This window comes from Felis catus, chromosome D3 (assembly GCF_018350175.1).
Source record: "Felis catus isolate Fca126 chromosome D3, F.catus_Fca126_mat1.0, whole genome shotgun sequence".
Classification (NCBI taxonomy): domain Eukaryota; kingdom Metazoa; phylum Chordata; class Mammalia; order Carnivora; family Felidae; genus Felis; species Felis catus.
The window spans coordinates 17694151-17717112 of NC_058379.1; the positions used below are offsets into that span (position 1 = coordinate 17694151).

At 45.1% G+C, this 22962-nt stretch overlaps 1 protein-coding gene across 2 annotated transcripts in view; it reads right to left on the reverse strand.

Moving 5' to 3' along the window:
* Positions 1-22962, reverse strand: part of SART3 (spliceosome associated factor 3, U4/U6 recycling protein) — a 36556-nt gene that overhangs the window by 5696 nt on the left and 7898 nt on the right. Inside the window, exons 2-15 of one of the 2 annotated variants that reach the window (XM_006938660.4) lie at positions 22001-22127; positions 20578-20682; positions 16977-17161; positions 15496-15601; positions 14112-14236; positions 10208-10363; positions 9362-9500; positions 8769-8876; positions 8026-8103; positions 7843-7901; positions 6564-6673; positions 2500-2612; positions 1481-1557; positions 722-890 (exon numbers count right to left, since the gene is read on the reverse strand). In XM_006938660.4, the coding sequence (XP_006938722.1) occupies positions 722-890; positions 1481-1557; positions 2500-2612; positions 6564-6673; positions 7843-7901; positions 8026-8103; positions 8769-8876; positions 9362-9500; positions 10208-10363; positions 14112-14236; positions 15496-15601; positions 16977-17161; positions 20578-20682; positions 22001-22127 (1657 nt within the window). The remainder of the gene's footprint in view (positions 1-721; positions 891-1480; positions 1558-2499; positions 2613-6563; positions 6674-7842; positions 7902-8025; positions 8104-8768; positions 8877-9361; positions 9501-10207; positions 10364-14111; positions 14237-15495; positions 15602-16976; positions 17162-20577; positions 20683-22000; positions 22128-22962) is intronic. The other variant, XM_003994865.5, reaches the window with a different exon arrangement.

Genomic DNA, 22962 nt, shown 5'->3' on the forward strand with positions numbered 1-22962 from the left:
AGTCACGTCACATCTGCCTTTCCTGCTAAACCTGGAGCCCTAGGACTGTGAGCTACCCGTACATGGTCATTCTGAAGGCCCCAAAAAGGTACATAAGCAAAAGGTCGTTCAATTGGATGATGGCTCCATTAGTATTTCCCTCTGGTTGACACCACTGTACTAGGAAAACGTATGGCGTCCCTTAATGTCTAGAGACAATGCTTTTACCTTGACTGACGTTGCTGAAATAGACCTGACCCACACCTGCCCAGCCCTGGAATGGCAGAGGCAAGAGAAACACTGGCTGAAGACTCTACCAAGTCAGAACCATTTGGCAAGCCGAACAAGGCAGGTGCCTGCGCAGGCTGGGGCTGCAGTGCAGGATGCTGGAGCCTGAGAGGATGAGGGGCAGGGGCGGCAGGGGCAGCTGGGGTGTGGGAGCCCGAGTGGGTGAGGGGGGTTCCACACAGCAGGCAGGTGGAGGGGGGGCGATGGCACAGTGGAGGGAGTGGAGGCTGGGAAGACAGGCCGAGGTGGCTGCAGGGCAGGGAATGGCACACGGCGTGGAGCCCGAGCAGGGGGAGGTCACGCACGTGGCCGGTGGAGAGGGACAGGAAGGGTGATGGGGCACCATGCGAGCAGCTTATTCTCACATGGCTTAAGACTAAAGTTCTCTGGATGTTTTTCATAACTTCACTGGAACTTGGAGATGCTCCCAAGTAGCATTTCCAGAAAGCTTTACCTTCTTCATCATCACCCCACTCTTTCTCATCATCCTCTTCTGCTTTGCGCTTGTCTGCGCCTCTGGTCTTTTTCTTCTTTTTTAACGCTTTCTTCTCAGCCCGGGCCCTCTTCCGCTGTTCTGCCTTTTCTTCTTCTTGCTGGGCGAGAGCCGCTTCCTTCTCCGCAACCTGGGAAGTTGGGAACACGGACGCATCACTAAAATGCAGCGACTGCGGGAACTCTACGGACCCGTGGGGAGTGGCGAGGGAAGGGGACATGGGAGTGGAAATTCACTACCCCAGGGGGAGGAGAGGTCGCCAGGAGGAGGAGGAGGGTGTCCTCACAACTTTCCCGGCCAGGGCTTATCCAGGATTCTTAGGGTTCTGTGTCTCAAGTCTACAGGATGCTCTGCAGTGTCCCCAGGAATTACTCACCAAAAGAAAGAAACACATCGTAAAACCGGGGCTCTCATTAACTGGGACGGGTTCAAGTTCCAATCACCGGGCTACGTGGGGCTCCATTCTATCTCTTTCAACTATCGCCCAATAACTTTTAGGTCCCAAATCCCCCCCACTACATACTTATTGCTGGGGCTCAAATTTTGAGTCAATCCAAGAAAATGATACAAAATAGGCTTCAATGTGGATTCAAGTGTTTCACTAGTATTCTCTGAGCAAACGATACTTAAGACCTCAAAGGTTTTGACAAGAAATATTCATACGAAACACAGTCAAAACAGCTAGCAGAGGTTCTGAAGACTTTAAATAAGCATCATCACCTTAATTCTCTGCTCATTAACACGAGCTAATCGAGTTTCGGTTTTCTGAACAGCTATATCCCAATCTTCTAGAGTACCTTGACAGAAAGAGAAGCAAACTTTAACTTTTTTGCATTTGCAAGGATGCAACAGTATAAAATTTTCTTAATTTCCCCACACCTCTACCGGAGGTCTCTCCCATCAGACAATAAAAACCGGAGGGTCGGCTCCCCATTTTAGGACTTCCTTATGGCAGGCTTGAGCTTTTCAGAATGTGAATAGTCCTCCCAGATATGTCTAAAACATCCCTTTTCTTTTAGAAGAGGCTTGAAAACCACAATACGATCTATTCTGGGCTTTCCACGGCTAAGATTAAGAAGACATTCTAATGTAACGGGTACAAGGCATTTACACGAAGATGAAGGATTTTAAGAGCTGCTCAAATGATAAATGTTAGGGTGTTTTTTATTTGCTTTTGTTGCTTCCGCGTTTTGTTTCCAGTTCCGAGGGGATCGTACCCCAAATCTAGATCAACACCCATAGGTAAATGCAATTTCCTACTGAGAACTTAATACCGAGGCTCTCGGCTAGGACAAGGGACGCACACCCCACCGAGGGCCATGTTCAGCCCTTTGCCCCTCAACAGGCCTTTCGTGTGCGTGACATTGTGCTAGAGCAGGGACTCTGAACTGCGAGCTGGCTCCCCAGGGAACAAGACTGGAGATGTCTCTGTCATGACCGGGAGTGAGGGAGGAGTGCTGCCGGTCCCTAGTGAGCAGACAGGGCTGCTTTGCCCACCGCAAAGAATGAAGAGAACCCTGTGCCAGGGCGCATCACAGAGAGCCCTCCTTGTACCCAGAGACTCTCAGAAGAGGGGCGAGAGGATGTGGACTCACTGGCGAGTGCCATCAACGCTCTAATCACTGAGTGCCATCTGAGCGGCTGTACCCGTACACAGTCTGTCCTTAGACTATAGTCTTGAGACCAACCGGCAAACGGGACAGACTCCAAGCCAGAAGCCGAGAGCGGAGGGTCCCCACCTTCTGTCCTCTCCATGGTGAGCAACACTTCACAGACGTGCTCGGGGTAGTCACTGGTGCACTGGACGGCCCGGTGCAGAGCCTTCCTACAGTGCTGGGTGTCACCGTGTGCCCTAGGACAGAAAACAAACCATGGCTGCCACCAGGACACAAAGCAGCAGGCACAGAGAAGGAGAGGCCGTGTTCTCACAGGCAGCGTCACAAGATCAGAAGCTCTGCCGACAACTCCAGCTTCTGAGGAGGCTCTAGCTTCCAGAACTGCCCACAGCTCTTTGCACCACTGCTACTTGTAATACTTTCTCCTTTCTCCTCCAGTCAAAAGCTAAGGCTTTCTTCTAAGCCACTCTTGCCTTTAGCAAGCAGATGCTACTGGAAAATGCACCTGGGGCAGTAGTCTGCGACCAGGGGACCTGCCTTTACAGCACTGGCATATGCAACACAGGTGGGAGATCTAAGAATGCCATATAACTTGATCAAGTCCTTACAGAAACTCTAGAATGCTGTCCTACCCAAGGGAAGAATCACTAATCCAGCAGACTGCCGGATTTCATGCCCAGAGTCCCATCTTTTGGTAACTGCTGTTACTAAGAGAATATTGTTTATTGTGATGAGCAGTGGAAAGATACACTGCTCATCACAATAAACAATATTCTCTTAGTAACAGCAGCTCTGAAACACTACGTTCCCATTTCTATTTTTTAAAAACCTACAAACATATGTAAATATTATAAATACATATTAGGACACTAAAAAATAAAAAATTAGAGTGGCGGTTCTCCGAGTATGATCCACGTCACCCCAGAGGGTCTCCGAGACCCTTTCAGGGAGGGGATCTGCAAAGTCAAAACTACTTTTGTTGTTACTGAACACGAGTTGACTTTTTCACCGTGCTGACATTTGCACTGATGGTGCAAAAGCTACGGTGGCCCTTAGCACAAATCAAGGCAGCACAGTTTTCACATCCTGTGGGACAAAAGGAGATGTGCACACATAAAGTGCCTTTTCTGCACACTCAAGTACGACGGTTGTCCCAAAGAAGAGATCCTTTTGTTTAGGGGGCAAGCTGAACTAGTTTTCTCATGAAACAACATTTTTACTTGAGAAAAGAGCTGAGCGACAAAACCTATGGTTATGGAGACCTGAGAATCCGGCAGACATTTCTGAAAATTAATGAAGTGGGTTCGTCACTTCAAGGAAAACCACGAACTGTATCTGTTGCCATGTTAACAGCGCAACTTTTGAGTGAAAATCCCGATTTAGGAAAATCTGTATCTGCCACTTTGAGGCTGACAGGTTCCACCTTAACAGACTTTTCTAAGATCACCGAGGACATGAACAAAATGATACCTTTTAAAATACCGTATTAAAGGGGCGCCTGGGTGGCTCAGTCAGTTAAGCGTCCGACTTCGGCTCAGGTCATGACCTCACGGCTCGTGAGTTCAAGCCCCGCGCCAGGCTCTGTGCTGACAGCTCAGAGCCTGGAGCCTGTTTCGGATTCTGTGTCTCCCTCTCTCTCTCTGACCCTCCCCCGTTCATGCTCTGTCTCTCTCTGTCTCAAAGTAAATAAACGTTAAAAAAATTTTAAAAATAATAAAATAAAATAAAATAAAATAAAATAAAATAAAATAAAATAAAATAAAATAAAATAAAATACCGTATTATGAAATGTGTCGACACCGTGTAGAGCTGCATGACTCAGTGATTGAGTATTTTCCACATGAACAATGCAGGTCACAGAACCATGCATATTTGGTAAAAAGTCCATTCAAAGTACAAAACAGACCAATGGATATTAGCGTAAGAGTCTCAGAAATTCAATGATACGGTTTCAGGTGCCACATCACAACTATTAAGAAACTACTTGCTGGGGCGCCTGGGTGGCTCGGTCGGCTAAGCATCTGACTTCGGCTCAGGTCATGATCTCAAAACTCATGAGTTTGAGCCCCGCATCAGGCTCTCTGCTGTTAGTGTGGAGCCCGCTTCCGTTCCTGTCTCCCTCTCTCTCTGGCCCTTCCCCAGCTCGTGCTTTTTCTCTGTCTCAAAAATAAATAAAAACATCTAAATAAACTTTTTAAAGAAAATACTACTTGCCGAATCTTGCTCTAGTACGAAAGAATATCCATACTTATCTGAAAAGCTTATTAAAATACCCCTTCTCTCTTCTAGCCTCCTATCTGCGTGAAGCCAAATTTTCTTCATATTCTTCAATGCAAATTCACAATACAGCAAACGCAAATCCAGCAATCTTCTAACCCAAACCAATGATACTCGCAAAAATACAAAACCATGCCACTTTTCTAAGTTATTTCGGGGTTTGGAAAATAATCATTTTTCATAAATAATATATCCTTTATGTTAAACATAATGAATTTATTATTGTGACAATAAAATTATGTTTCAATCTTTCACTTTCTAATACAGTGATACTGATACTTAGGAAGATGTATCAATGTTTCTAATGTGGTCCATTAAATACACAGAACTCACATAAACAAAAGCTGTTCAGGGTTCTCAAACTTTAAGAGTGTAAGGGATCCTGACCAAAAAATCTGAGAACTGCTGGTCTAGAGGAATATTCAACAAGCTTTTTTTTTTTTTAAATGGTTAGTTATTTTTAGATAGCACATGTGTGCATAGGGGAGAGCCAGAGAGAGAGGGAGGGAGGGAGGGAGGGGGGGGAGAGGGAGAGAGGGAGAGAGGGAGAGAGGGAGAGAGGGAGAGAGGGAGAGAGAGACAGAGAATATCCCAAGCAGGCTCCATGCGGTCAGTGCAGAGCCTGATACGGGGCCCAATCCCACGAACCGTGAGGACTTGAACTAAAATCAAGAGTCAGATGCTTAACCCACTGAGCCACCCAGGCGCTGCTCATAAGCTTTAACAGTAGTCATATCTCTGGGGATGAGATGGGAAGAAACTTTCACTTTCTACCACACAGTTTTGTAAGTGTCTATTTTAATTTGAGTACATGTTGTTTTTTAAATTGGGGTAAAATCCAAAATACTCAAAAAAAATATATAGACAAATATATTTATTGACACACAATGTTCAAGACACAATGAAATAGAAAAGCTGGTCATTTTTTTTACATCTTCCCCCCGTGATAAATATCACTGGTCACATCTTATTTATTTAAAATAGCTTCAGAGATTTATAATGTACGCTATCATTCCATTTTCTTTAAAACAACAAAAAAATTACAGAGCACCTGGGTGGCTCAGTCACTTAAGCATTCAACTCTTGATTTAGGCTCAGGCCATGATCTCACAGTCATGGGATCGAGCCCCACATGGGGCTCTGCACTGGGCGTGGAACCTGCTTAAGATTCTCCCTCTCCCTGTGCCCCTCCCTAACTCGTGCATGTGCTTCCTCAAAAAAATAAAATAAAAATAATTTTTTTAATGTTTATTTATTTTTGAGAGAGAGAGAGAGAGAGAGAGAGAAAGAGACAGAATGTGAGCAGGGGAGGGGCCGAGAGAGAGGGAAACACAGAAGCAGGCGCCAGGCTCTGAGCCGTCAGCACACGGAGCTCAAACCCACAAACCGTGAAATCACGACCTAAGCCAAAGTCCGGCGCTTAACCGACTGAGCCACCCAGGTGCCCCTAAAATAAAAATAATTTTTAAAAAATTTAAATCTAAAAAAATCTCAAGGAACATACCCAAACTATTAGCTAACAGAGGTTATGTCCTCTGGGTCTGTCGCTACAGAAAATTTGGGGTTTTTTTCTCTTCGTTTTTTAATAGTTTCTACTCTTACATCCAAAGCAAATATAAAAAATAGTTCCCCCAAAAGTCACATAAAACATTCATCTCCAAAAATCAAAACAAACCAAAATAACAAACAGAAAGAAACGCACGGCTGTAAGACAAGCCCAAGCATAAAACAGCAGGTTCGGTTCCCTAGCCTCGCCCATTATACACACAGCCCCCAACAAAAGAGAGGCTAATTGGGGTGGGGGGGACCAGCCTGAGGTAAGGAGCAGGCCCGAGCTGGCAGGAGTCAGCCGGGAGGGAAGACGGGTTACCCCTGACAAGCACCACCAAAAGCACCCCCAGATCAGTTACCTTTCCAGGTTGTAATATTCAAGCCACATGTTGGCATACTTGGCGTTCCCTTTGGTCATGATGCTGTCCCAGAGTTCCCGAGCTTTCTGCATGTTATTGCACAGTCGAGCCTGAAACGCATTAATGGGCTCCATTAGGAAAGATTCAAACCTTACCCACGTTGGCACCCATAACAAAACACACCTCAGACAGACAGGCTTTAAAACCCCCCCACTAACTGTGCATGTGACGTAACTCCCTGGACATTCCCAGCCACCTTCCACGGCGACGGGCTCGGCTCAACCACTCCAGCCTCTCCGAGGGGACAAGCCTCTAGCTGCCTGCCTAACCCATTTGAGAGCAAAGAGCAGGAGCCCACAGGTACTTACGACAGAACTAGCTGGACAATTGTGTTTTATTTTTATCAAGCTGAACTACGAGTGTTTAATCTGAGGCAATGCGGAGAAAGAAAGACTGCTCTAGGAGGAGGCCCCCTGCTGTGCCACTTGGGCAAGTGAACCTCTCTGTGAACCTGACAGACATCCGTTTCTTTGACCTGACCCCTCTCAGAAAATAAAATGTGCTTCGAAGTTCACAATTCTGGAAGTGCCTGGGGGGCTCAGTCGGTTAAGTGTCCGACTGCGGCTCAGGTGATGATCTCGCGGTTCGTGGGTTCGGGCCCCCGCATCGGGCTCTGTGCTGACAGCTCGGAGCCTGGAGCCCGCTTCAGACTCTGTGTCTCCCTCTCTCTCTCTGCCCCTCCCCCGCTCTCTCCCTCTCTTTCTCTCTCTCTCTCAAAAATAAACATAATAAATATATATTAAAAAAAAAATTTCACAGTTCTGTGAGCTGATCAAGGGCGGGTTCCGTATCTTCTTCATTCGGGGTCCTTGGCCCAACAATAACACTCAATTCACTGTGTCCCCTAATTATCCGTCAAACTCCTGTCTCCTACGCGAGATGAAAGCCTTAGGAGCACGAGGCAGGTCCATCTCCCCAGCACACAGTGAAACACCTGGCGAACAGTCCACACCCGGTACAGCCTGACGAACAAGGCACTGAGGGACGGAGGCAAGAGGTGCAGCGTGATGGGCGTTCCGATGTCCGCCGCATAGCTTCTTAACCGCGTGCCAGTGTTTTCTCTGAGGTATGAGTGAATGTGCACCGAGCTACATATGTAACAGAGATCCTTACAGACCCTGGACCGTCACCTAAGATTCGGACTCAACTTGGGCCACATTAACGACACACGCGTCCTTCAGAGCGGGCTGGGACCGAAAGGCGTGTCGGGAACATTTACCTCAATCCTAGCCCAGTTCTGCATGATCATGCAGCTTGGATCTCCGCTCTCATTGAAACCTGTAAGAACAGAGTTAGTCAAAATCAGAAATCGATTTAGAGACCCAGAGCCTCTGACTGAGAAGGCGCATCCACCAAGAAGAGGAGATGAGCGGAAAAGGGAACGGGTCGAAGCCACACTTACGCTCCTCCACCTCCTGCTTCAGATACTCCAAGGCGCGAGTGAACGCAGACCTCAGCTCTTCCAGCTCTTTACTGGAGTCTGTCAGAAATTGCAAAAGAGGTTTGGCTTCGTGAAGCCACGTACCACGTCTTTTTTATTTTTTAAATCCCACAGTGCAACTCCTGGGAGCCTGTTGTGCATCTGGCACCGGCTCCTGCCCTCATCACATAGCCGGGGAGAAAGGCTACAACAGCACCCATCACGGACAGCACCACAAAGGTGAGCACAGGGTGCCGTGTGTGGGCCCACAGCAGAGGGGGTCTTGCCCAGCTGGGAGAATGGCTGAAGGCCACCTGCACGAGGGCAAGTCAGGGGTTTCTGATGCTTTTTTTTTTTTTTTTTTTTTGAGGAGAAAAGGGAAGAAGGCAGGGGATCCTACAGAGATTCAAAGATTTAAAAGACATACAGGAGTCCTACCTAAAGAACTATTTAGGATCTATAGAAGGGAGAGAGGAGAGACATGAGACGAAAGAGGCTGGCAGGAGCCAGAATAAAAGAGAAGGACCTTAACTCTCTTCCTTTACAATTCACAGCAGGACTTGTTAGAAGATTTAAATAGCCAAAATTTCTGGGGGCAAACAGTTACCAGTGGCTGGTCTACATCATCTGCCTAATCATGATGTATCTGGGCAACCTGGGACATCTCAGCAGAAGGTATGTTGAGAAAAAAGTCAGAACCGAATCTGACACACGAATTTAAATACCTTGTTTGAAATCAACCCTTCTCCTCAGGTAATCAAGGTACGCCTGCCAAATTTCCACATAATCAGTGGCCTGAATGAAGCCGGCACTCAAAGCTTTCTCGAAGGTCGCTGGAATTGAAGAAAAAGCCAGGATTTGTTACCAATTCAAAAAGAAGCTAATATAAGTTCTCAAGATTGTTACAAAAACCTCTACTGACTATCAGATACTGTATGACTTAAAACAATAATGGTAGGATACAACAAAGTGAAGTGAGCTAGAGAGACATGTTCAAAAGAAAAGCTACTACAGGATTTGGACCGTGTTCTAAAAGGGGTAGATGCCACACGATGTCCCACACTAAGAGAATTCCAGGCCAAGTCAGATTGGAGAGAAGACCCAACTTCTTGGAAAATCACCAAGAATGTCAGCATTCTTTGGCTCTGAGAAGACGAAAACACAACCAAGTTATCTCCCACTTAGGGCCTTTTTTGTCACTAATACCCAATATCCCAAACTCAACACCCAGAGAAAGGCTGACCTAATGACTCTGTGACAGCTATCTTTCTGGCTTGGAACAGAAAGTTTAAGAGTCTTCCCACAAAAACATTCGCACCGGAAATCACTTGATGGTCAACTCCGTGTCTTTCCATGGCCAAGAGGTAACGGCTCCACAGGGCAACTGTCCAGGGGCAGTTTCTAACGGCACGATTATGTACAGATAAAACCAAATCCTTTACTTTCAGCTGCCGATCCTACGATGAAGAAGTTCACGGTGAGGAGATAAAATGCTACTGTTACAGGCTTCACCATCCACGAGACCTTTCCAGCACGACCAGCTGACAAAAGAAATTTCCTTAGAAATTCTCGTGACTGGTCTCTTCGACAAAAAAATCGCAAAGGGGAACTGAGGAGAGGGGAGACCAGAGATGAAAACAGCTTTAAGGGATATCAGCCTAGCCGCGTGGATGGACCCAGTTTGCAACCTGACTCAAATCTTTTATACGCACATACTGACGTACTCGCCAGTGAAATGTGACTTCTGGATCTGCTTCACATGGAAGGGGGAAGAAGGTAAGCACACAGATGGAACTAGACTAGTGCCGTGAGTTAACCGTTGAAGCTGGGTGACGGCACGCCAGGTTCCGCCTTTCCTCATCTATGTGCCAGGTGTACATTTTCTCCAGAATGCAAAGTGAAAAGAAAAACATTGGTGTCGCAAAGCCCTCGACAGGAAAACCGTGCCCATTTTTCCCACAGTTAGCGTGATCAGTCTGATAGGACTTGAAACAGCAGAACCTCACGGGTTGGCCAACAGGGCGAAAGGAAGAGGAGGGAAAGGGGGGAGCGCAGAGAGGAGCAGCACACGGCTGACTCCCAGCGCCCTGGGGGAGTTCCTTCGCATAGACTCTCGATCGGTAAAAAGGAAACGAAGTTATTAGAACAAATCAGGTCGTCTTACTAGGTACTGACTGTAGCGGATCCACAAATCTGGGACGAGGCAGTTCTCGACCAGGGCGCGCTCGAAGATCAACTGGACGCGAGCAGGGTCGCCGATTTTCATCTCAAAATCGATGTACGCCTGATATTCAGCCAGTCTGGGTGCCTCTGCTTGCAACTAGGGAAGGCGGGGGAAGCACAATGAGGTCGAAATGAGCTACTCGACACCGGGAGGAAGCACAACACACCTTCATATTAAATCCTGGCAAGACTGGCTACGTCAATCAGAATCACCAATCCCCACCCCGGGTACCTCCGCAATCTGACCGGCAGAGTGAGGGTCCGGGGTGCCTCTCCACGGCAACGGTTACAAAGACTCCATCAACCCTTTCCCGGACCCATCCCTAGGCCACAGATTTCGGATGAGAGCATCCACCAGAAACCAAATGAAGGAGAAACACCTTTGCCAATGACCACGGCTAGCCATCGCTCCAAAACGGAAGTCTCTTCCTTGGCCTACTGAGCGAGTGAGGGCAACCACACTGGAGCACTTCGGTGCCGTGTGGTACTTCAGGTTTCTCATCCCACATATCAGCTCCCGCCGGGACGCAGGCACAGGCAGAAAAGGGAAGACACGAGGCCGAATGCTGACTGCTCCAAAGACCAACAGTCCAAATTCTTTTCAGACAAAAACCTTATTCAACTTTGCTTTTCAGCCACCCTCTGCTGAAGATCCTAACATCAAACTGGATGAGGATTTCACTAATGACGCTTTGAGAAATACAACCACCTCCAATCATTTACACGTGAAAAAGGGAGACAGAGCACACGCGGGCCAGCAGGAGAGCACGCACGCTCTGAACATAGAAAGATGATGTTCTAGAGAGCCTCGGTTTCTAGCTGTAATGACAAACTAGTTGCCCAGGCAGACTGCCACTGAAAACAACTTAAAATTGCTGAATTAAATATGAAAAACATCTTGAAAAACATCAGCAAACTGGCAAAGAAACAAGAAATACTAAGAACGAAATCTAAGTGAAGGTTAAGCCTTTGCTGGTGTAAGATCTATAAAGGATGAGATCTTCACAATGAGGTGTCATTATTACCCCCTCTTACATTCGAGGCGACCGATACACAAGGCGGCTAAGAACGAAGTCTGAGAGCTAGTAACTGGCAGAGCTAACATTCAAACTCGAGGTAGCCTGGCTCTCAAAGTCTCTGTCCTTACTATGCCACAAGATACCAAAAACAGAGCCAAGAAGCCCAACTAACCCCCAAAAGGATAAATACAAAGATATCCACCCCTGGACCTCCTGTAATGAAATTACAGGACATCAAACAAAACCAAAGAGATCTTAAAATGGGCCGGAGAAAAAACAAGGATTGGCATCAAAGAAGCCGACTTCTTAACAGCTAACGACAGAAGCAAGACAGGAGACGTAACTGTCAGTCGAGAATTCTACATCCTGAGAAACGAACTTTCAAGGAGACCAAAGTGAAAGACCTTTTCAAATTAAAACTGAGACCATCTGTCACCAGCAAATATCCAGTGCAGGAGACTCTCAAAGGGTGTATCTGAAGCAAAAAAAAAAAAAAAAAAAAAAAAAAAGATTCCAGATGAAAGCTCTAGGATGCAAGACGGGAAAAAGAACAAAGAAAAATGGGAAATGCAGATAAGTGAATGCAGGCAGGGTGGGGCTGTATAATGCAAGATTAACAAGGATACCTCTCAGGTTAAACAAAAAGACAAGAAATACAAGAAAACAAGAGTGTAAGTCTGAGACATGGTAAATGAAGCTGAAAGTATTCTAAGGCCAAGAAAGGTTGAAAAACACCACTTACAGACAATCTTATGGTCAGCAAAACAAAAACCAAATACTATGGTCAACACAGAAAATCCAAAAGAATCAATAAATCATTGGTAAGAATTTATAAAGAAAACAGACAAAAATTAATACAGAAGACAAAAATAAATTTAAACAATTTTACAGAAAGACACAACCTAAATAGCAAAGACCTATAAACCACGTTCATAGATTGGAAGACTCAAAATTTTAAACAAGTATATTCTTCCCCAAATTGATCTACAGAGAAAATGTAATTCCAACAAAAAAAAATTCAACAGCTTTTTAAATAAAATTTGAAAAGATGATTCTATTCAACAGAAGCAGTAAGAACTAAAACAGGGGTGCCTGGGTGGCTTTATCAGTTAAGCGTCCAACTCTTGATTTTGGCTCAGGTCATGATCTCACAGTTTGTGGGTTTGAGCCCCGCATCGGGTTTTGTGCTGGCAGTATGGAGCCTGCTTGGGATTCTCTCTCTCTCTCCCTCTCTCTTTGCCCCTCCCCTGCTCGCACGCTCCGTCTCTCTCTCTCTCAAAATAAACAAATAAACTTAATAAATAAATAACATTTATTTTTAAAAAAAGGGACTAAAGAAAGACAAAACACTCTTGAAGAGGAACAACATGGGTGGGATTCATGTCACCTACGAGCAAAATTTATAAAACTATCAGTATTATGATAGTATAAAATAAACCAGTGGGGCAGAATAGAAAGCCCAGAAACAGATACACAAATGGAGAGCTAATCTATGACAGATGTGGGCCGGCACATCAACGAGGGAAAGATGGAATGATCAAAATTGGTGCTGGAAAACTGGTCTCATATGGAAAAATGAAACTGGACCCCATCTCATGCTATATGCAAAAATCAATTCCATACGAAGGTCTAAACATGAAACACACAACTACAGACTTTCTGAAGAAAACAGAGATAAGAACAGCCATGAGCTTGGAACATGGAGAGATTTCTTAAGCGTAACAAAAGCGCAAACTGTAAGACAAAGAATGATAAATCCAATTAGAGTGAAATTAAGAACCAGTCATGGAAAGATGCCATTAAACACCTTGAAAAGACAAATCACAAACTTGGGGGAAGTTTTTGCGATACATACAACCAAAAGTAAGGATTAAGATCTGAGGTTCCTCCGAATTAATTAAAAAAAACACAAATGAAAGGGAAACGAGTCACAGACTTCAACAGGTACCTCACAAAAAAGGAAACCTGAATGCCAACAGATATGAAAAAATGCTCAACTTTAGTAGTAACCAGGGAAATGCGAATTAAAGCTACACCTCAGATCCATCAGAATGGGTAAAATTTGAGTATGTCGATATCCAAGGCTGGTGAGGACGACGAGAACCCCGAGTTCGCTGAGAACCCCCCGCTAGGAGCGTCAGCCGATGACGCGGAAAACAGTCCCACCGGACGGGACGATCCAGCAATTCCATTCCTAGGTGCGCGCTCTGGAGGAACTCTCCTCACACGTGTACCAAGAGATACATCCAAGAACGGTCAGAAACATGCTGCTCCTCCTAGCAAAACACGGGAAAGCGACCCAACTACCTAGGAACACGAGTCAACAAATCGAAGCACACACATACACAACTCGATAGCCGTGGAAACAAATGGACTATACTTATCAACACGGGTACAACCCAAAAACATGGTCGATGAAAGAAAATACACAGCATGATTCCATTATATAAAAGCTCAAAAAACAAGCAAAATTAAACAATACGTTAATCAAAGGTATGTTCGTAGATTGTAAAACTATAAAGAAAAGCGAGGGAACGATTATCACAAAAGTGAGGAAAGTGATTACCTCTCGGGAGAGGGAAGAGGAAGCAATCGGAGAGGGGCACATAGGAGACTTCTAAGGTACTGGCAATGTTCTATTTCTTAACCTGGGTGGTGGGTACATGGACGTTCACTTTATTATTAGGATGTAAACTGCACGTACACATTTATACACTCTACACATTTCACAACAAAACAGATTTTAAAGATACCGCTTTATTTGCAACTATCGATCAGGGTAAAGTTTGCAGGGACACGTTTACCGTAAAAGAGGCCAACACTTACCAGCGCTTCTTCATAGGGTTTGTATTTCTCCAGCTGCTGCAGTGCTTTGTTATAGTTCTGAATTACCGACTCCGGTATTGGGTCTTCTGACCATTCTTCATACTCTGCAAATGTTGCCTCCATATCTATTGAAAGATGGATTCAGCCCCGTAGGTCTTGCCATGGGTTTTATCAACCCAACCAGAGATGCAACCATGAGACTCGGATGTTGCCAGCCCCTCCCACAACAGCGGCCACAACAGCTCTTAGGATCGGATCTTCTACTGGGCCCAGACTTGACCTTAAGATTCTGTCTCAAGGCAATTCCCCAAGCAGCCCTACCAACTAACTAAGCAGTTAATTAAATAATAGCAACACTCACCCACTGCTTCCTATGATCTAATACTCTCCATCCACTAACTCATTTGATCCTCACAACTCTATGGAATAGGTTCTATCGTGATCCCCATTTTGCAGATGAGGAAACGCAAGCAGAGAGTTACATCAAATGGTAGAGCAAGGCCTTGAGCCAGGCAGTAAGGCTCAAGGTCATGTTCTACTCACTGGGCTGTGCCATGTCACAGTGGTACATGAGGGGACACCTACAAGCCACTGAGTTCTAGGCTTTTCTGCATATCGCCCAAGGATTCAACTGGAAAGCCAGCCATTTTATAAATCTGTCAAATCAAATCCAAATAAACCGTGAAGTAAAAAGAGAAATTATGCCTGGGCTCAAGTAGTTATCCAGAAGTGCCAGGGATGTGCAACACGTAACCAGGCCTAGGGAACAAATAAGATGGAAGCACCAAACTCTTCCCATGCCCAGAAAAATCCTCCAGGTGCGGCTCACACTCAATACCAATACCAGAGCTTCAAAGGCTTGGCTTACCAAAATATATTTACCCAAAAAGGAGAATCCTTACCAAACCCCCCAAGAAATTCAGATGGGAACACTTCCAGTCAACAGTGCTCCTGAACCAAATCACATCCCTCCCCCCGCCCCCGGAAGAATGATAGAAGCCTATGGAAAATCCCCATTCTGATACCGAAGAGATTACTCCTAAAGAGAAAATGTTCACAATGGAACCCTTACTCAATAAAGCTTCCCCAGAAAATATAGGGGGTCAGCTTCCCTACCCTATAGTGACCCCACCTCTCCACCAACAACGTCTTAACGTAGGAAACCAAGTCGGGAAGTCTGCTGCTGACCCTCAGAATCCTCTTGAGCATTAACAATTCAAGGTATATTTTTACCAAAACACAGTGACACTGTCCAGTGAGAGCAAGAACACCAGCGACATTTGCCTCACAGGATGCTAGGAAAGGACTAATGACAGGACAGACCCCCAGGCATTTTAAAAACCATGGAGGAAGGGCCGGCTACTGACATGTCGGTTTCTCTTACCAAAGAGTGGGATCGCCAACTGTCGCCGGAAGAGACTGTGGACTTTCTCCAGCTGTGAATCAAAGGTTTGTTCCCGGTCAAAAGGGGAAAGGAAGCCAGCTATGGGCTAAAGAAGCAAATGTGTAGTAAATTACAAACTTTTTGGTTCTTCCTACTTCAAAAAATATTTCAACAAGTTTTTAGTTGAAAGTAAAAAACTGTTTCTGACCTCTTATGCATGAGGTATTGTGACAAACATTGCAAGGGATTCAAAAATAAACTGGTCTCTGCTACTAAGTGTTTAAGATGGAGTGAAAAGCAAAAAGGAATATAAGAAATGCATATACGGACTATATTCTATACAAATGACTACCACGGGGCCGAATGGAGATATCACAAAAGTATCACTGGTATCGAAGTCCCGTGGCTGGCTTTATTTAAGCTGGTTTTGGAGGCTGCGGTTCGTTATGAAGGGAGGAGATCGGGAAGGACTCCCGGGGGAGCTGGCACTTGGGGTGCATCTGCAGGCTCTCCGGACGTAGCAAGAGAGAAGGAACGGCGTGGGAACAGGGGACGGCAAGCGCCTGAGTGTCGAGGGGGGACTGCGGGAGCAGGGCCCACACAGGGCTGGGTCAGCCAAAGGCGTCGGCCCTGATGCCTCAGTCGGGGTGAGCTAGAGGCACCGCTGCAGGCTCTTCAATAGGGATGTCACCAAGAAGAAAGAGCGCCACTTTAGTAATGACCTAACTGCCGGCGGGCTCCGCTAACTGCCAACACTAACTGTGTGCATACACACACACAGGGGAGAGGGGACACTGGGAGGGGCTGTAAAATCCTGTAAATGAGAGTTTAAAAAATCTAATTATGGGGCGTCTGGGTGGCGCAGTCGGTTAAGCGTCTGACTTCAGCCAGGTCACGATCTCGCGGTCCATGAGTTCGAGCCCCGCGTCAGGCTCTGGGCTGATGGCTCAGAGCCTGGAGCCTGTTTCCGATTTTGTGTCTCCCTCTCTGTCTGCCCCTCCCCTGTTCATGCTCTGTCTCTCTCTGTCCCAAAAATAAATAAAAAACGTTGAAAAAAAAAATCTAATTATGATGGGGTCAAATCTCTTGCAGTTACCATTGGACACGACACATACACACATACATATACATATGTATGTGTATATGTGCACATATATATGTGTTTGTATATGTGTGTGTGTGTGTGTGTGTGTATGTGTGTGTATGTGTTTTAGAGTGACGTGGTTATTCTTGTGTATTCACCTGGAACCAGTAACTGAAATAGTAGTATTTTTAAACATCAGGAAAAAATCATAGGGTCATTTGCTTTTCAGTCCAACAAATCATTGTTGCTATTCCACAAAGACTACCGATTTACTTCACTGCCCACCCACTAGGGGACTGGCAAAGACCATTTTGTTAGCGGTGTTCCTCCAAGACCACTTACAAAGAGCCCCGACTGTTCAAAGGCAAGCACTGGGCCCAGAGACGGGGGCACTCACCCGGGCAGCTTCCACAATCGCACTTTCAAACTCCCGGTAAGCCTCCCAGATGGCGAGTCCTTTGGTCATATGTAAGCCAACCGATGAGAGTGCCCTTTCAAACACAGAGCGGACTTTCTCAAGGCCACCTTTCTGCCCAATCCCACCGACTGAGTACTGGCCGTACTCGAGCCAAATGTTAGGACCTAAGAAGAAGTGCTCTAATCAGTTCAGGATATGAAATACCCAAATATCAAAACTTTTGTTCTGATGCATCGCAAAATAAACGTGCCCACCAAAACAGTACAAATTCATATAAAATGTTAACGGAACATCAACAAGCATCCCAACTTACATATAATGCTAATACTGCAGCTCAAAAAGAAGTGTATCTTAAACCATGTTCCTACCAGGTTTCGACGATCGAGTTGTACTTCATAAACAGAATATGCCAGGAGGGAATATGTAATACGACTGTGATTATCAAGCTTATTTATTAAAACTGAAGGAATCCACTAACAGAGTTTAACGAAAATAGTTACGAATCTGAGTCAACTTCCAGAAAGATTGCAAAGCCCAGAATTTTTTAACTTCTGAACACTGATTCCTTTTTAAACCTACTGTTGGAAGTGAAAGGACAAATTAAAAGCACCAATCCTGTCACCAGAAGTCTGTATTTTAAGCCTCCAGGTGTAATGATGTTTACATAGCAACAACAGAGAAGACCTGGTGGCCCTGGGTTTTTTCCCCACTTTCTTTTACACTTTTCACATACTCACCCCTGCTGCTTTTAAGAGCAGACCGATGAGCTAAACTCTTCAGAAAGGCAGTGATTCTTACGGCACACATTTTGCCTACTAAGTCACTTTTCAAAGACCTGAAAATAATTTCACGGGCCTGTGCTAACCTTGTAAAATAAAAACACTTAAAAAATAAAGAAGCCTATGTGAGAATTACTGCACGTTTTCCCAAGGCTTGCTTTTTCACTGAAACGGGTTTATTTCAAAGACCTCAGCCAAAGTTCGTCAGCTACTCTGTTTGAGTTCACCAGTACCGAGCTTCCACACAGGCTGCAAAATAAAAAAGGAAAAGAGGGGCGCCCAGCTGACTCCATCAGAAGAGCATGTGACTCTTGATCCTGGGGTTATGAGTTTGAGCCCCACGTGGGGTGTAGAGATCACTTTATTTTTTTTTTTAATTTTTTTTTTTTTTAACGTTTATTTATTTTGGGGACAGAGAGAGACAGAGCATGAACGGGGGAGGGGCAGAGAGAGAGGGAGACACAGAATCGGAAACAGGCTCCAGGCTCCGAGCCATCAGCCCAGAGCCTGACGCGGGGCTCGAACTCCCGGACCGCGAGATCGTGACCTGGCTGAAGTCGGACGCTTAACCGACTGCGCCACCCAGGCGCCCCTAGAGATCACTTTAAAAAATAAAATCTTTAAAAAAAAAGGAAAAGAGCAGCTCTTGGAGCAGAAACCCTTGGTGATGGTTGAGTCATGTCTACAGATGGTCTATGAAACAGCTCATCCTGGGAAGAGAAGGGAATTTTCAATGGATTACCTCACAACTCCTCCCAATATTTAAATAATCTAAAAAGGTGTAAAAATTATGAGTAGTATTTTAAACTCAGAAAACCCAAGGGTACAGGGTCCACAATAATTACGAGAAGCAAATAATGAGTCACTGGACTCCAGGTTCCAAAGCAGGGCATGAAGCCCCTGCACGAGGCCTTCTCCAAAGACCAAGGAACCCGATTTTCAAAATCATCAAAGAGCCAAAGGGCCACAGGCATACTCTGTTACTGGAGCACTGAACGCCTCCCAGATGGTCTGAAATCGGGAGTACGTGCACCTTCAAATGCGCAAAACACAATTAAAAACTAGGAAGCAGACCAAAGTGGCTTCATAGTGGTTTCTGAACATTCACAAAACGTGTGACACAACTTCCACGTTCTAAAGCTCCTGAAAACAACACAAAAGCCCTGTGGGTCCCCATTCAAAACTACTTTGAGACACATAATCTGGGGCACCTGGGTGGCTCAGTCGGTGGGGGGTCCCACTTCGGCTCAGGTAATGATCTCACAGTTCGTGAGTTCGAGCCCCACATCCGGCTCGCTGCTGTTAGCACCGAGCCCCCTTCAGATCCTCTGTTCTCCTCTCTCGGCCTCTCGCCCACTTGCTCTCTCTCAAAAATAAATAAAACATTAAAAAAAGAGAGACAGACAGAGAGACAGACATAATCTAAGAAGCACAGTTATCCAGCTTCCTGACCCCCAGCAGCCCTGAAGCAGTTGGGGAAAAGGAAGGCGCGCTGACTTCAGCACTAAGTGGCAGTGGAGGCCGGACAGCCGGAATGACTACAAACCATAAAGGACCTAAAAACATCACAGTCTGGGCGGAGACAAAAGATCCCTGGAGAAAAAGAACCGGTGCTGTTAAGGATGACTCTGAGACCTTAGCAAAGGGGTAACAGGATCATCAGAAAACATGGGACCATCATGCCTTAAGAACTGTCAAGAGATTCTAAGAAGCCACAGGAGCAGCATCAGAACAGAGACACAAGTATAGCTTCTAGAAGTGCATATGGTATAATTTCATATTCCCCAAACACCTGTAATTTTCAGTATCCAGATTATAAAAACTAAAAATCGATCAATTCTTTTTGGCTGGTAAAAAGGTACATGAAAGGTCCTCTCCCTCAGGGCAGTCTATAGTCCAGACACCCACGCTTCTCACAAGGGGAGATGCCCACGGCAGGAAGTGGGGAAAATCACACATGAAAGAAAGATGTTTAATTTAAAAGAGGGAAAGGTGGGGGCGCCTGGGTGGCTCAGTCAGTTGGGTGACTTGATTTTGGCTCGGGTCACGATCTCGCAGTTCATGAGTTCAAGCCCCGCATCGGGCTCTGCGCTGTCAGCATGGAGCCAACTTGGGATCCTGCCTCTGCTCCCATTGGGGTTCTCTCTCTCATGCACACGCACTCTCTCTCTCAAAATAAATAAAAACGTAAAAAATAAAAAAAATGGGGGCACCCGGGTGGCTTAGTCGGTTAAGCATTTGACTTCAGCCTAGGTCATGATCTTGACGTTCCTGAGTTCGAGCCCCACGTTGGGCTCTGTGCCGACAGCTCAGAGCCTGGAGCCTGCTTTGGCTTCTGTGTCTCCCTCTCTCTCTCTACCCCTTCCCGACTCGTGCGCGAGTGCACACCCTCTCTCTCTCTCTCTCTCTCAAAAGTAAATAAAACGTAAAATAACAATTTTAATAAATAAACAATAAATAAGTAAATAAATAAAACATTCTGTCCAAAACAATCCAAACAACCCATTCAATGTGTAAAAGTCATCTAGAAATACCACATAAGTTCTCCCCGCCAGAAAAGTGCTAGGTGTAACTATATTCATTATCTTGCTAGAAATATTTCTTCCACTTGAATTCGAAAACCAAATATCCTCAAATGACAACCACAGACAATGAGAACGATGAGCAAACTCCAATCCTTCTAACTGCTAGACTAACGCTCTCCTTCCTGAGCAGTGACACCTCACAGTACGGTCCAGGGCAGGAGAGGCCGCCGCTGGGCGACGCTGCAGACGCTTCGAAGAAGCGCACGGGGAACTTACAGATGTAATCCTTCACAGCTTTCTCAAAGAGGTCGTACACGTGCTCTCTGTCCAGGCCGTCCAGAGCCATGCTGATCTCGTCATGCAGCCACTCCAGCCAGAGCTCTGCAAGACAACAGCACCTCCTGCGTCACCATCTCTTTCACCAAAGGGCAGGACGAAAGCAGGGACTTTACTGCCAGTCACGGGCACACAAACATCTCACCCATCTTATACAGCCTGGTACAGTTCACAGAAATTCCATTCTTAAAGCCTGTACCAAGCACACAGAAGGTCTATGCTTCCAAATCAAATAATTAGAAACATAATATCCTACACCTATTGGGCATTTTATACTCTGCAAAGTACTTACGTATATTTCCCATTTAATCTTTGTCAAAATTCTGTAGGTGACAGTAATAATAATTAATAAAAATGGCATCTAAGCATTGACAACACACTAAGGTATCTCTTAAGTGTTGTGCACAGAACACCTCTTCCAACCCACGTACTATAAGGCAGAAACTATTATCAGCCCCATTTTACTGCTGGGAAAACTGAGTCTTAAAACGTTTACATAATTCACTTAAGGTCACCCAGCAGTAAGACGTACAGCCAGGAATGAACCTCGGCGATCTGATTTCAGTTTCCATACTCGGCAGTTATGCTTTCGGGGCAGGGAGAGCTGGATCTGGGACCAGAGTTTTCCAACTCCTCCCTAAAATATCCGTTACGAACATTCGTGAAGACTGAACCACAAAGATGCACAGTTTAGTTATGTTTCAAATAAGCAAGTAAGTATAAATAACCTAAATGCCCAAAGATCCTGTAACAAACAAGGTATAAAACATTTACATTAAAAACTGTTTATAATGGGTGGCTGGGTGACTCAGTCGGTTACACATCAGACTCTTGATTTCAGCTGAGATCATAATCTCACGGTTCGGTTCGTGAGTTCAAGCCCCACATCGGGCTCTGTGCTGTCAGCTTGGGATTTCCCTCCCCTCTCTCTCTGCCCCTCCCCTGCTCACGCTATCTCAAAATAAATAAATAAAAATTTTAAAACTGTTTATAAAAGTTTAATTGTAATACATTTACAATTATCTAGTTCTGAGAGAATGGATTAAGTACACAAATACTGGAATGGGAAACACAAAGATGCGGGAAAAGTTTAATTACATAAAAAGTTTTCATCGTGATATAGGATTAAAAAAAAAACAACTCAGGATCCGAAACGTGGGTCACTATTACATGACCACAACTACGTTTCGAGAAAAACTACAAGATGAGAAACTAGAAACCCCTGACACTGGCTGATGGGCTTTCTTCTTTCCACTTTATTTGTATGTTCCAAATGTTCTGTAAGGCACACATCCCACTGAAACAAGAATGTGTATCCTGCACTTCCGTTTTTATCAAAGCAGCCTGACCGCTGAAGCATTACCTTCAGTCAAAGGAAAGATCTCACTCATCTTCTGGCGAGCCATCCTCACTTTGGTGAGCTCACCTTCCAGCCGGAGCAGCCGGATCAGGTCCACGTGGCAGTTGTAGTCATAGACGTTGATAGAGAGCTAAAAGGAGAACAACACAAGGTGAAATTTAATATGCCATCGTCAAAATAACTTAGCATTCTTCACCACTGGTTAGGAGGCACATGTCTGCTTACAGACAAAATGGGCCATCTGGGAGAGCCAAGGAAACAACAATGTAACATTTACCCCCAGGAAGAGGAAGAAAAATCAATGAATGAGGCTTTCTCTAATCAACACAAAGCTCTCCCAATCTGTTACAGTCCCTATCAGAAAGCAGTTGGGTTCTCTCTGAAACACAGGAACATTCTGATGAAACGAATGAATAAATAAACACCAAGTGTGACCTTAGGCAACTTATTAATTCTTCTAAGCCTCCAGTGTTTCACCTGTAAAACAGGGACACCACTAAGGTCTAGTCCATAAAGTTCTTGCAAGGATTTTACTGTCTTTATTTTAATTTTTTTTCTAAGTAATCTCTACATCCAACATGGGGCTCAAACTCACAACCCCGAGATTAAGAGTCAACTGAGCCAGCCAGGTGCCCCTCTTGCAAGGATTTTAACAGGTGCTTCATGACATGGTTTAGCACATGCCAGGTATGGAGGTTAAGAGCTCTTTTACTAAACAAACAAAAACACCTACTGCGAAATGAAAATGAAATGAAAATCCCTACTGCGAGGAACAAGAATGGCAACACCTGTTGAAGCTGAGTGACAGGTACAGAGAGACTTGTTTTTATATTTGAAACTTTTCAAACTCAAAGTTAAAACAAACCAAAATCGCTTAAATAGCTATCAGACATCTGAGACCACAGCAAACTAAAAGAATTTGCCGCTAGCAGACTGACTCTTAAGGATAACAAAAGGAAATGATA